Here is a 13,510-nt window from a genome sequence, read left to right on the forward strand (position 1 = left end):
CTTTAGATCACATCCCACCTCTTTTTTTGTACCACTTCAACTAGCTCTCTCCAAAATAAACCCCAGCACGGTTCTAGGGACAGTCCATGCCAGGGGCTACTCCCAAAAGGCAGTACTGATCGTAAACATCATGATAGTGTGCATCATTTTGACTCCTTCCAGTCCCTATACAGTCCTGCAGCTCTACCCCAGAAATCTTTGCACCCTACAAGTCCCTTGCACAAATGATCTCATGCCATATTCTGGGGCATGCAACAGATACCCTCAGCATCATGCTTTGAAAACACCATTCCAGAGGTCTGCAATCCAGCCTCCACATGATTGCAGACACTTTAAACTGCTCCCAAATGTAGTAATTATACATCTTACAGTCAGATGGACAACACCTGGGGTCCAGCTGAGACCCAGGTCAAAGTGCTATGAAAAGGGGGGCATGGCCAGCTGGTTTAGAAACAGCTCACCCTGATGTGAACATGGGCGAGTTCACATTACCTGGTCTCAGGGTGGGATATTGCTTCTTGGTCCTCTTGCTTCTAGAAGTATAGATGCACCCTATGTCTTCTGTAAGAAAGAGGTCAACCCCTCACACCACACGCAAACACACACACGCGTACATTACCTGATATAGGCTTCTGTGCTGCTTGGACCTGTGAGCTGGTCTTCCATAAGATAAGTATTGTGAGAGGATGAGACCAAATAGTGACTGAGAGGTCGAGTCATGTCCTGGTAAACTTTACGGTGGGAGGAGTTGAATATATTCCCATCATCGGACAGCAGGTACATCAGGAAACCATCTTTGGTCATGGCATTTCCCCTCTTGGCTGCCAGATAAAAAGAAAGAAATCCCATATTGAAAATCTGACAACCACCAGGTTGTGCCGTCATCTTCACCATGATGCCTGCTGATGTCCAGAGGATCTCAAAGGCCAAATGTGCTCCCTAGGCATTCAGCTCATAGTAAAGATATTGATGCTGTTCAGAAGATGATGACAGCTTCATCTGCCTGAAAATGCTTTTAAAACCTCTTCACAAGTGTGGCTTTTTATGACACTTACTGTCCTTTATAACACCTAAAAAGTGTCAAAGACAGCACTTACCTCACCTGTCTCTAGAGATCTACATTTGAGCACTTCAAGCTTCCTTCATGCCAACACCGAGAAATTGTCAGATGTCTAAACATAGCCAGATAAAGCCTATCTAGATTATCCAATGAATACATGATTTGCAAAGAGTAAATGAAAAATAACCCAACTTTGGGGAGAAATTGGGGTCTCCCCATCTCGAGGGACTAAGCTAGATCTCAGTCTAATCCCCAGGTCTGACATCTGCCAAGCATTGTCCATCTCCTTGAAGGTATACCAGGACAGTGCAAAAACAGCCTATGATTCTGTGTTCATTTCTTGAACATGTCCTCCATGGTGCTCCAGACTGGTGATTCAATTAATTCTGAGCAGAAAGACAGTTCTGTGATTGCTCTCCTAAACAGCTATCACCTTCTTGGCCCTCTACTCAGAGATTTCATCACCCAATGGCTTTTCAGGTGCCCATATTCAAAAAGATTTGCCTCTATTCCTGCTTCTGGAGAACAGAAATATTGCTACATTCTTAACCTTGCAAAGCCATGTGAGGTCTTGTCATTTGAATAAGCCATCAGAGCCTTTCCCACAGGAATTTCATCACCCTCTAGCCAACTCCATATCCACCCTTCTCCAGCTGCTCAGTGTACCCAAGGCAAAAATGAAGAGAAATATTTCCCAGACTTTCCTGCACCCTCCTCTCTAAGAGCTGCTAATGTTCCCCTAGAAGACTGGTGGTTTAGAAGCAGCTGCAAGGAGAAAATGACACACATGGCTGCAGAAGAAAGCAACAGCAAAGCAATTCATAGTTCATCAAGAAAGAAAGATTTTGAACCAAACCAGCCAGGGTTTCCAACCTACCTCTTTCATTGGGCTCATATCTCTGAATTAAGGCAGGGGCAGCAACAACAGCATCTTCTTCTTGCTGTGTCTCATAGAGGAACCTCACCAGGTTCTGGCAGGACATGAACCCTTCTGCATCTGAGTACTTTTGGAAGATCTTGTCTATTTCCTTCCTCTCTGTCAGTATCTTGTAAAATTCCTCTATCTCATCATCCTCCAGAGCCTCTGTTTTGGACTTGTCACAGTGCTGTAAACGTAGAGGGGAGAAGGAGTGAAAACCTTCTTTCCTTCTGGCATATGCCAGCCGTAATCTGCACCAGGGCTACACAACGCAGAACACAAAATAATTGGAAACAGTTACTGGCCAGTGAATGAGAAGCACTTGCTCAATGACGATGGTTCTCATTGACAAGGCCAACAGTCATATAACAGTTACAATTATTATTATTTACTCATATTATCAGTGTGCTGAAAAGCACCAGGCATGGCCTTGATCTCTACCGCACTATGTACTGTGCAAACTATAAGTTAGAAGGACAGCTCAAGACAATCTAAGTACAAACCAAGGCTCAAGAGAAATGTAACTCTTGATCTCAAGATATGGAGGACTATAGGGAAACAATTAACTCAATGCATCTTAAACTACTGGTAGAGACTGTGGCCTGAAATCCAGTAAGTAAAGTGAAAAGGGCCTTCTCCTTGACCTTAGTGGGTCTGAGCTCAGGCCTCAAGAGACTGTCAAGGCTAGCAGTAGGGCTGTTTGCAAAGATGGCATCAAAACCAACTTAAAACAAAACCTGCTAGACATGTGCATGTTTAGGTATGAAAAAATCCCTCTTTCCATGGAAATTTTCCATTCTCATCCAAAACCCAACAAGTAACAAAATCTTCACAAAATTTCAAATCAGATATCAGCTGCTCAAGGAGCTGTAATTCAAATTCTTCATGCCCCCATGTTCTTTTGTGGTTTGAACTTCTCCATGAGATAACAGCTCTGACAGAGCTGTCAGAGTCAAGGACTTGACTGACCATGAAAGATTAGGAGTTTAAGATATGCAAGTTAGTGTCTCCATGAAGGACAACAGCTTTTCCAACAACAAATATTCCAGTTTATTTAAAATACTCCCAGGTTCAATTTTTCGTCAGAAATTACCATTTTTCTGTGGCAAATCCTGATATTAATTTTGTTGTTTGTTCCTAGCAGAATTCTTCATGGAGAGGTGAACAACTATTTTTCAGTCATCGCTGGGATGTAAACCTTTGCATTAAATATGGGCTGAGCAAAAAAAGCTGCAATGGAGAGGAAGAGCCTATCTCAGAGGAATCACTTATGGCAGGGAGCATTATACAGCTTCCAAGTGTTTTTCCCTGCAAATTTCATCAATCAACCCACTTCTAGTTAATGCCTTGTTATTACGATGATTCCCCCTCTCTCAATATCTAAAGCAAGCAAACAGACCCTTAACAGTGGTGTCCTCATCTCATAAAGCCCACTCACATCTTAAATTTCAGGTAAGTCTGAAAAATCTCCTTTTTGGCATGGATGCCAAAACCCCTGCAGAACATGGTTTGCCTTACTTAGCCTTGCCTTACTTAGCCTTTGGCCTAAAAACTTCTCTTCTTCAGGCCTGAGCTTGGAATGGAAAGTGTGCTCCAGGCCACTCAAAGGAGGTTGTGGTGCATTTCATGTCACCCTTGCTATGGACAAGTTACTATCAGTTACTACAACTTAGCTGACAGATGGTAACTTGTCAAACCAGAGGAATTTAATTGCTTTCCATCTTTGATCTCTTATGACAGATAGAGCTACTGTCCTGGGTTTTATCACCAAAATGCATCTCAGTTTAAGCAGTCATCATACTAATCTCAACCTAACTCTGCTAATGATCTCAGTGATGGCCATGGTGGCTTTGGCAGTGCTTCAAGCAAGATGATAATGAGGGACCTTCTTCCCCTACAAATACTCCACTGGAGTCCTTCACTAGCAGTTTATGGTGCACATATAAAACCAAACAAAATTATCTTGATGCACAGCATTTCACAAACTGAACCAAGAGCAAAAAGTTCAACTTGTCCGGACTTCAGAATCTTCTGGGTAAAAGCTATGGGTTCATCTCAGGAATGGGATAACCTGTGAAATGCTCAGTACTACGGACACCTTCAAACTAGATTTGAGCCATCCAGGAACTGTCTTTTCCTTGCTGCCTTCCATGTCTATATGATCTTGTGCTGTGGCCTTGGCAGATCTCACAAGCTAAGCTGATCATGATGCTCAGCAACTGAAAAAGGAATATAAAGAGGGACACCAACTGGGGGAGACTGCAGGGATGCTGTGAATGACAGACATTCTTTTCATTAAGACACAACAGGGAAAATGACATATTACTTCTAGAAAACTGGCATTATAACTGATGTGCCTTGGGAAGTTCGTTCATTAGTGGCCATTAAAGGTTGTCATGGAAATAGGACAATAGCATTGGCATCATAGTCATATTTCAGGGCAGATCAGATGCCGAGAGTAAAACTGAGCTCCTTCTGCTTGGGCTACAAGAGCTCCAAGTTAGAAAGATAATGTCAACCCAAAATACTGTGTTTTACCTCACTTGTATGGATCATGAACCCTGAATCCTGAATGAACCTTGGCCTGCCAGAATAAGTCAGAACCTTTCTGATGCACCAGAATGAATATTCAGGATGAAATGAAGTGAGCAATCAGAGGAGCTTTGCGCAGTTTCTGGTTGCATTGCATACATCTTACTCAGGTGTGCCTAAAACCTAGATGTAGACACAGAGTTATGTGATGAAAAGCAAGAATAAGGTGAGAACATGCCCTATAGCTCTCTCTTGAATCCTTGACCACCCTTCCTTCCTGTGACTGAATGAAGAAAAACTCACTAAGACAGAAACGATCACCCTTTTAATATGCTGTAATGTCTCTCAGCCTATCTAAGTTTAGGCAGAGGGTAAACTGAAAATGTAATTGCCTTAGGAACAAGACAGACTCTTCCTGGAGGTAATTCAGCCCACAAGAGATCTGAATTAACCTCCGAAGAGCCTCTCTTTCCAGGGGCTATACAGGAAACTTACAAAAATTACATGCCTAATGAGGGTACTTCAACTAGCTGCCTGCATTTAGACGGGTTGAATCAAGGTTTAGTAATTACATGGAGTCCTTACACAAAAAGAGAATTGAACTTCAACAAGTTTCCACTCCTAGAGCTCCCTTGTAACTATTGCAATAGCCGAAGAGGTTCATTGAATGAAGAGGAGACTGCACCTCTAAAAAAAAAGGGTGTCTTTTCAGATGTTTGATGTTTGAAGATGTACGGAGTGATTCACCTGACATATGTGAGATGTATCCTTTAGGATGAGGTGAATCGCACCCTGGTCTCCATTATTGGCATGACCTACACAGACTGCAAATGAAGTGTAAGTGTTGGTGACTACTTCTAATGTAGATGTCTGCACTGGAAACATCTAACTCAATCAGAGGAATCCCAGCCTTACTGCTATTCTTCCAGGGTCTTCCTGAGCAGGGAATAATGCATGGGATATGCCAGACAGAGTAGGCAGTACATCTGGAAGATTTTGCAAGCTGAAATTCTTTAAGATCTGCTGATAACCTTCCCCCAGTTCTTTCAGAGTTACCGGAGAGAGAGAGACAGCTCCATAAAGCAAGGATTAGGAAACTTGTACCTCCTCTGCGGGAAGGTCCTAGTGAGATCTTGCCAACCTTCCCTGCTATCTGTTTACAGGAAGGAGCAGGAGAACTACTGCCTGGTGCCCAAAACCACCCACATGTTTACCGCTGATCAGAAAAAGCATTTCTGAAACTGCACACCCATGAATTCAAATCCTGCTTCGGACAGGATGGAAGTTTGGAAATTATCCAGATGTTTTATCTCACCTCAGCAGGAAGGCTTCTTTAGAGATAAACCAAAAGCTTAACAAGTGAGCAATTTTCATCCTTTTCTTATCTTCTGATAGGCTCAGCCAGCAAGCTGAATCTTGAGAATTTAGAAGTATATGTATGTCCCTGACCAGAATAAATATGCCTTGGGCTATTAAATCAACCAGACTGGTCCAGGCTTGGGTGCAATGTTATGTATCTATGATGAATCTGGGCGGGGGGAGTTCCTAATCTGCACTTTCTTTTTGTTTACACCTGTCACTTGGCACCCTCCTCCTCTGAGAAGGTGAGGATCTGGGTTCATAATTGTAACCAAACCAATTTCAGCCAGACATAGGTATTGACATGTAGTTGTGGCACACAGAACTCCTGAAACAGCTGGGACTCGAAGTGCACTTGAACTTTGTTTTTTCCTTTTTCTCAAATTATCCATGTTTGCATCTCATCTTCTCTGAATCCTGGCAAAATTGGGCATCAATGGTAAAGAAAGACCTTAACACACCTTCATCAAAAGCATTGTGCTGGCCTAACTCAGTTGTTAGTGGGAATCTGCTGAGCACCAAAAACCAAGAGTCCTTCCTTGGTATGAGAAAAGATGCACAAAAGCTGAAAGCTGTGGGAGACCTTGACCTCAGCCAACAGCAAATACTTTATCTGCTTGCTCTTATTACCTGGAAAATCTTCTTGGCATGATAGTCATCGACTTCAATGTTCACTTCTTTCAGGAAGTTCTTGAGCTCTTTCAAGCTCATCTTGTTGTCTTTGTTTTTATCAGCTTTCCGCAGGCAGGTATGGATCCAGCTGCAGGATGATGTAAGGAAATCTTTCCAGGTCAGTGCCTAGCCTAAACACCACCCTTCTGCTGCCCATGGCAGAGGAGAAATCTGTTCTAAGGACTCTGAACCACCTCTCCAGCTGCTGTAAATCAGCGTGCTACCACTGAACAGCTTACATCATCTCACCTTCTGCTCTGAAAGAGCAAAATGGTGCTTTGGCAGAAGAAAATGTGCTGTAATACAAGCGATCATGACCCGGGAGAAGCTTTTCACCATCTGGTCAAAGCTGGATCAGCTCTCTTTACCCTGTAGGAGTTTCTGGCCACAGCCAGAAACAGTCTGATTTCTCTTTTATGACAGAAAGTGCATTCTGCTCCAGACCGTTAAAAGGGGGTAGAGGAAAGATGAAAACAGCTCCCAAGTGGAGCTTGGTAAACTCATTGTTACAGATTTGATCAATATTCAATATCAAGATGAACACTGAACAGAGATTCTCCAAAAGAAGCATTAATATTAATTTTTTTACTCACCTTCAGCTTCCGTATTTATATAGGGATTTCTACCTATATGTCTTAAGAATTTTGTTGTGAGCAGAATCAAACCAAACTTTGTGGGTCTTGGCTTCCCCTTGTGAAATGCACAGGATCTATTACTCTATCGTACTGTGATAATAGTTCATAAAAGCTTGGTTTGTATAACTTTACTATATCTATGGATCTGGAGTAATTACTATAAAAATGAGCTTCTTAATGTGATGCCAGTTAATTTGAACTGGGTCTCCCATGTTCTTTCAGTCTCTCAGAAAATAATGTTAGACAGGCATCATGGAACTGACTTTAATTTGCTTTACTGTCAAATAAGAAAGGTCATCCAGAAAAATCTCCTATCTTTCAATAGAAAAATGATTGAACTAACAATTTGATCTCCACGAATGTAACCTTCCATGTCTTGCATAGGAAGCATTGCTTCAAACTCATTCTAAAAAAATCTTTAAAAAATGCACAATTTGGATGTTAAGCAGAGTAAACCTCAGGATTAGCAAATACCAGCTGAGACATATAGTACCACAACATTTTAACTGGGCCTTCCAAAATAATCCCAAAAAAGGGCGTTAACTAACAGCCTTAGGTGCTGTAGACATAACCCTGAAACAGTATTCACCACAGCTATGATTGCATGCAAATATTTCCGAACTATGGAGATATGTGTAAACTGTTTGTAAGTATTGGTTGTCTCATGGAAAGTTGAACTTTCTGTCTTTAAAAATCTTGGCAGGTGCTAAGCAATGACCTCACACCGCATCTGTCTTAGCCTGGTAATACTAATATTCCCCTTCTTTAGACATGGAAACCAAAATAAAGAGAGGCTACATTTCCCCAGCTCCCAAGGACACTCCAGGGCCCTGAACCAGGGTCTGGCTTGGACTGATTCTTCCCAGAAAACCAAGTTCGAGTCATGAAGCTCCCATGCGCAGAGGATGCTCCGCTGGGGGCACACCACCATCCACCCCAGGGTGGAGAACCCCCCCTCCACCAGCTGTGCTCCAAAGAGCATCTGCTCAGCATGTCAGCATGGTGCCAATGGCAGTGCCACCCATTTATACGCAATCCCCACACCTTGGCTCCCCTTCATAGCCTTCCCTAAAACTAACAGGCAGGAGTAACATGGAACTCTAGCGAGCCAAGAGGAAATCCAGTCTGTCACAACCAGAGGTGAGCAGCAGGGTTGGATAACACTGTGTGTAGAAACTACTCTTTTTGCTCTAACCACTGCAAAAAAACACCTTTTTTTAAAAGTCTGCAGTCATTTCCATTGATCCTAAGCACCCAGGAGTCATGCACATATCCAAAGTCAACTCTGGAAGGCAACATGTGGGCAGTAAATGCATCTGCAAAAGGTTATGCCCAGGTCCTGCCTGCGAATGGAGGATGCTTTCCTGTTACATCCCTTCCAGGGAAGCTGAGCAATGTAGGAGGGAAATCAGAGAGCCCATGAAGAAGAGCACAGGCACACAGCGGGCCCTCCTGCTGCAAGGGCAAGCAGCAAAGAGAGAAAAAGGAGACTACAGACAACTGGGGCCTCAGCCTGTTGTTTCAGCAAACAGCAGTGTTCAGTCCCCAAAACACCCAAACTCCCCATGCATCTGGATCCCCTCAGGTTTGAGAGAGATTAGAGAAGCTGGATGAACTAAGCACTTCAACTGAAATTCTTCTCATCTGATACAAATGCCATTTTGCAGCTCTGGTTGTGGGTCTTCCTTTCACTTTACGCACCTACTTGGGCCTGGGTGAACTAGGAAAAAGCTGTTGCCATTCCTGTATACATCCAGAGAGAGCCTGCTTCATGCCTCTTGTTTTTAAAGGATCTGCCAGCTTCAGGGCTACCAGCTTTCTATTGGAAACCAGAGAGGGATGACTGAAACTACCTGGCAGATATCCCATGAATGCGCTTGGAACAGAAATGCTGCAAAACTTCTGGTAAGTGATTTCCAACCAGAAGAAAAGCTCATACATAAATCCCAGAATCGAAGCAGGCAGTGCCACACTACTCAAATGAAAAGTCCCCTGTATTTTCTGGTCTAAATTCTTCCCTGCACACATACCTGCAATATTTGCTAAATAACCTATGCCAGCTTGTTGCAGGGTTGAATCTGAGGCTTAAGAAAACAGTACTGCATGTATAAGAACATCAGAAGTACTCATCAAGCATGTGGCAGTTTTATCTTTGTAGGAATACAGGACTGGAAAGGACACATAAGACACTAAATCGAGTCCCTTGCTACCACAGGCAACTCCATCATCTTATAAACCGAACAAACCCCATCTGAAATTAGCAAGGTTTTTGCTTTCAATACTTATTTTCAAAATCTTGCTCATTCCTTACTTGCTTTGCAAGGTTTAGGAGGCTGGAAAAGATAGACTGCAAGGCAATTCTCTGGTCATGGGGGACAGGCAGGGGACCCAACACTTCTCCTCGTCTACTGACCCCTCCCCTTCTGTGCTCACAGATGCGGAGAACACTTCTGAGGTTTAAGGAAGATCTGAGTAAGCCCATGCTGCCAAGCAAACCCAGTGAAGACTAAATTTAAAATCCCAGGCTTTAATTAAATATCATCAAATTTCAAATGAGAAATCATGCTGTTCTGTAATTCCAGGTTACGTTAAACGGCCTGAGACAATCCCAGATTGGAAGCCAGCACTGCACGGTAATTACTCTTCCAGAAATATGGCTTGCCTACCCACCCTATTTAGCTTCAGTTCTGCTTTCCAAAGACAGAGAGGCACTTTTCCACACTGGAAATTTACAGCCTTCTTCCCTTGCAAATGTCATTGTTATTTTCCCTCCCTTAGCAATCTTGCCTCTTCTTACGGGGAAGTTTTTCAGCAATATATTCAATCTGACACGCTCCAGGGACAACTTTCTGTAGCCCAGATTTTCCCCACACACTGTGGGGTGGGGGAAGCCATCAGACTTAAAAGGAAAATGCCAGGGTGCAACGTTTCCAACAGCACCAAAGTTTCAAGATTTCAGCTCGTATAGGGACCGCTCCCTACCACCACAGACATACAACTGATAACACTGCTGAGGAATGACCTTACAGCCTAGAGCTTGAAAAACCATTCAAAAAGACACTCATAGTGCAGGAGATGAGATAAACTCAGCATCCCATGCATATCAGAACTAATGGAGTCTGATTCCTCTAAACGAACAGCACTACGGTTGTGCAAGTGCTTATTAGACTTCAGAGAATCCACAGAAGAGTAAAGCCTGATGAAAGCTCAGCATTTATGTGCCATCTCCTTCAACATCAGCACATTACCATCCAGCGGGAAACCCACATGGAGTGAAGCCTTGACTGAGGGCAGGACTCCCTGGTGCCTGCTCAGGCTTAGACTCCAGCTTTGTGATTTTTCCCAGCTGAGGATTTTGCATCTCCCCTTCTCTCCACAGATGCTTTGATGTTGAACACGGCATGAAGCTCACACAGCCTTCTCTCACTGAATACACTATCTGGTTTCCTCTCTGATAGCTGGATGCCTATCTTTGTGAAGCTTAAAGGAACTTAATATTTTATGACTGCTGCGGCTCTGTCAAATCAGGGTGAAATCAGCCAACAGGTTCATGTGATGGTCTGCGCCTCAGACACACAGGGACTGCAGAAAATCCATCAAAAACTGCACCCACAGATATTCTCTCTTTTTATATGGATGTGAGACCTGTGGTCACAAAGCAACTTATTGAGTGAAATGCAGCCCTGGGGAAAATTCCCGTGAATTCAGCAGAGCCAGGGTTTCACCCAATAACTAACTCACTCGCTATTTCACAACTAATTCACCCTCCTTTCCTGCTCTGCTACTTTTCCCTTCCAATATCTGCATTGTGACTAGAGCAATTGCAAATTCTTTCAGGGAAAAACTTCCTCCCAAGCTGAGGCAAATAAGGAGTATTTTCACTGAAGTCAGTGGAGCTACCCCAGAGTAACTTTGGCAGTCAGAAGAGGAGAATCAGTTCCCTCGCCTTGTATTACTGAGAAACACGATAAACAGTATGGGCTTTTCATGCCTTGCCAAGAAGTGCCTGTCCTGGAGTTTACTGCAATGCAAGTGAAACAGTCCCCTGAAGAATACAAAAAATAATGATTGTTTTATCTGGAGCTCCCTGAATGAGGCAATTCTTTGCTTAAGGAGCTATGTGAAGCCTGAATCCTCTTGCTTGTATCACTGTAAAACAACGAAAAAAAGCATTGGAAACCAGGGAGTTTGCCTGGGTGCAAAATCAGTGCGAGAGAAAACTCAGTGCCCAGGGCCAATAGGAAAAAAGGGGGTTAGTCTACTTTGTCCACCCACAGAGAAAGACAAGTGCATCTTTGTGTGCAATTAATCGCTTTATAAGGCAAAGGATACTGTTGGAGTTTCTGTTTCTGGTTCATGGAGTTGCTGTGGGCTATGATTTTCCCAAGGCCGGAGATCCAGTGGTTGGCATCATCCTCTGAACTTGCAATGAGGTCCAGGTTTTTCCGCTGGTCTTTGAAAATAATGGAAAAGCAGCGATACTCTGGGACATCCTTGGCGTATTTTTCCATACCTTCTGTTTTATGGCCTGACCTCACATCCCGAATATCTTCAATGGAGACTGTGGAAAGAAAGCAGAGCCTGCTGTCAGCAGGGGTTCAGTCAGCCTTATCTTTTCTTGGTGAGGGATATTAAGAAATTACTCTTTCTCCTTTTCCTGCAACCTTTGGAGGATTCCCTTCCCTTTCCCCCCCTCCCCAAACTTTGGTAGTAAAGAAAGCTCAAATCAGAAGGAGGAGAAAGAGCAAGAAATTTTAAAAAGAAAAACTCTTTCCCCATGTTCTTTATTTAACAAAGAAGCAGAATATGCACTAGATGCCATACTGTGATATCATGTTTATGAGATACAAATCACTGCCAAGAGTTTAGTTCCAGTCCTTGGAGCACTCCTGACTTGATCTCTGCCCCCATCTGAGAGTGGGGGAGTGGAGCTGTGCCTCCCTCTGAACATCACCTCACAGGAAAAGGAGAGGTGACTTCAGTAAGAGGAGGGCAAGGACCAAAACAGTCATGCTTTAGTTTGCAAAAAAGTGAGAAGGTAAAATTTAAAATCCCATATATTCTTCTCACTCACATTAGTGCAAATTAGGGAGGCAAAGACCAAAGCTTCAGAGCAGTTTGGTGTCACCCATACTCCACCCTCACCCCTGTCAAGGGTACATTTGACCCTCTTTGCTGTAAGAAATCAAAACACTGCTTTCAAGACCATCCTTCCCCATTTCCATCTCTGCCCCTCAGCTAGTGGAAATGAGCCCTGAAGTCACACCAAGTCTGCAAAATGCACATGCAAGGCAATCCAGAAAGAGTGGTGCGTTCAAGAGACTACGTCAAATGCAAGTTACGGAGACACCCCTACACCACCCCTGAGAGCATGCAGATGCCCTCAAACTGTGCTGAAATCAGGCAAGCTCCCGGCACCGTGCACAGTCTCTTTTTGTCTTTCATGGAGTTGATGGGCCACATAAAACACCTACAAAGCACTGAGAGGAAAGGGCAGAAACTGCTTCATCACATTTGACTGCTGAGAAACTTAAAACTGAAGAAACATTAAATACACACAACAGATGGCAAAAATGTTTGCAAACAGTGTTGGAGTCCATAACCGAGATAGTCTCATTGCATTTTCTTGGGTGGGAGACAGACCAGTTAACGTTTTGCAAACATCTACCAGTACCATCTCAGGGCACACATAGAAAAGGCAGCACACCTGAGAGATGTTCTTCTATAACTAGCATGCCAAAAAATACATATAATCACAGGAATTTGAAAAAAAATTGGCTTAACTTCTCCTTACCTCAATCTGTAAATAACAGGTAAAAATTATTTCCTGTGTCACAGATGTGTGAGATCAATTTTATTTGTGCTTATCTTGAAGGAGCTTTGTTGAAAAGTGGTACATGAGTGTAAAATATCCTCACTGTTTATCTGAATAGGAAAAACGTGCCTTTAAACATCCATTTTGTCTGCTCCTTCATTTAAATTGCTGTAATTTCACCATTAAATTGCCTGGTTCATTCAAAGTCAACACCGCAGAAAAACACAACTCAGCATCCACCCTGCACGTTTTTAGCATGGCTGCCCTGGGATCATTCAAAATTCATCAGATGCTCATTAGACGTCAAAAAAGTTCCTTTTTTTCCCAAGGCAGTCATGATAATGCTCAGCTGCTGGGGAAAAGAAAAAAAAAACCACGAACACCCAAAACTTCAGTCTTCAAAAATCAGTGACTTTCCAAAACCAACACTTGACATTTGCTTTAAATTCTCACCACATGTTGGGGTGGTCAAACATCTTCCACAGCACTTTGCTGGTTTGGTTCCTATAAAAGAGCAT

General features: G+C 43.1%; 1 protein-coding gene across 1 annotated transcript in view; it reads right to left on the reverse strand.

Annotated features, from left to right (window-relative positions):
- The window catches only part of PLCD1 (phospholipase C delta 1), a 46,513-nt gene that overhangs the window by 18,818 nt on the left and 14,185 nt on the right, over positions 1-13,510 (reverse strand). Inside the window, exons 3-6 of the mRNA XM_009807665.2 lie at positions 11,510-11,738; positions 6,501-6,630; positions 1,938-2,166; positions 620-821 (exon numbers count right to left, since the gene is read on the reverse strand). Coding sequence (XP_009805967.2) covers positions 620-821; positions 1,938-2,166; positions 6,501-6,630; positions 11,510-11,738 — 790 coding nt within the window. The remainder of the gene's footprint in view (positions 1-619; positions 822-1,937; positions 2,167-6,500; positions 6,631-11,509; positions 11,739-13,510) is intronic.

The sequence above is a fragment of the Gavia stellata genome, chromosome 6 (assembly GCF_030936135.1).
Source record: "Gavia stellata isolate bGavSte3 chromosome 6, bGavSte3.hap2, whole genome shotgun sequence".
NCBI lineage: Eukaryota > Metazoa > Chordata > Aves > Gaviiformes > Gaviidae > Gavia > Gavia stellata.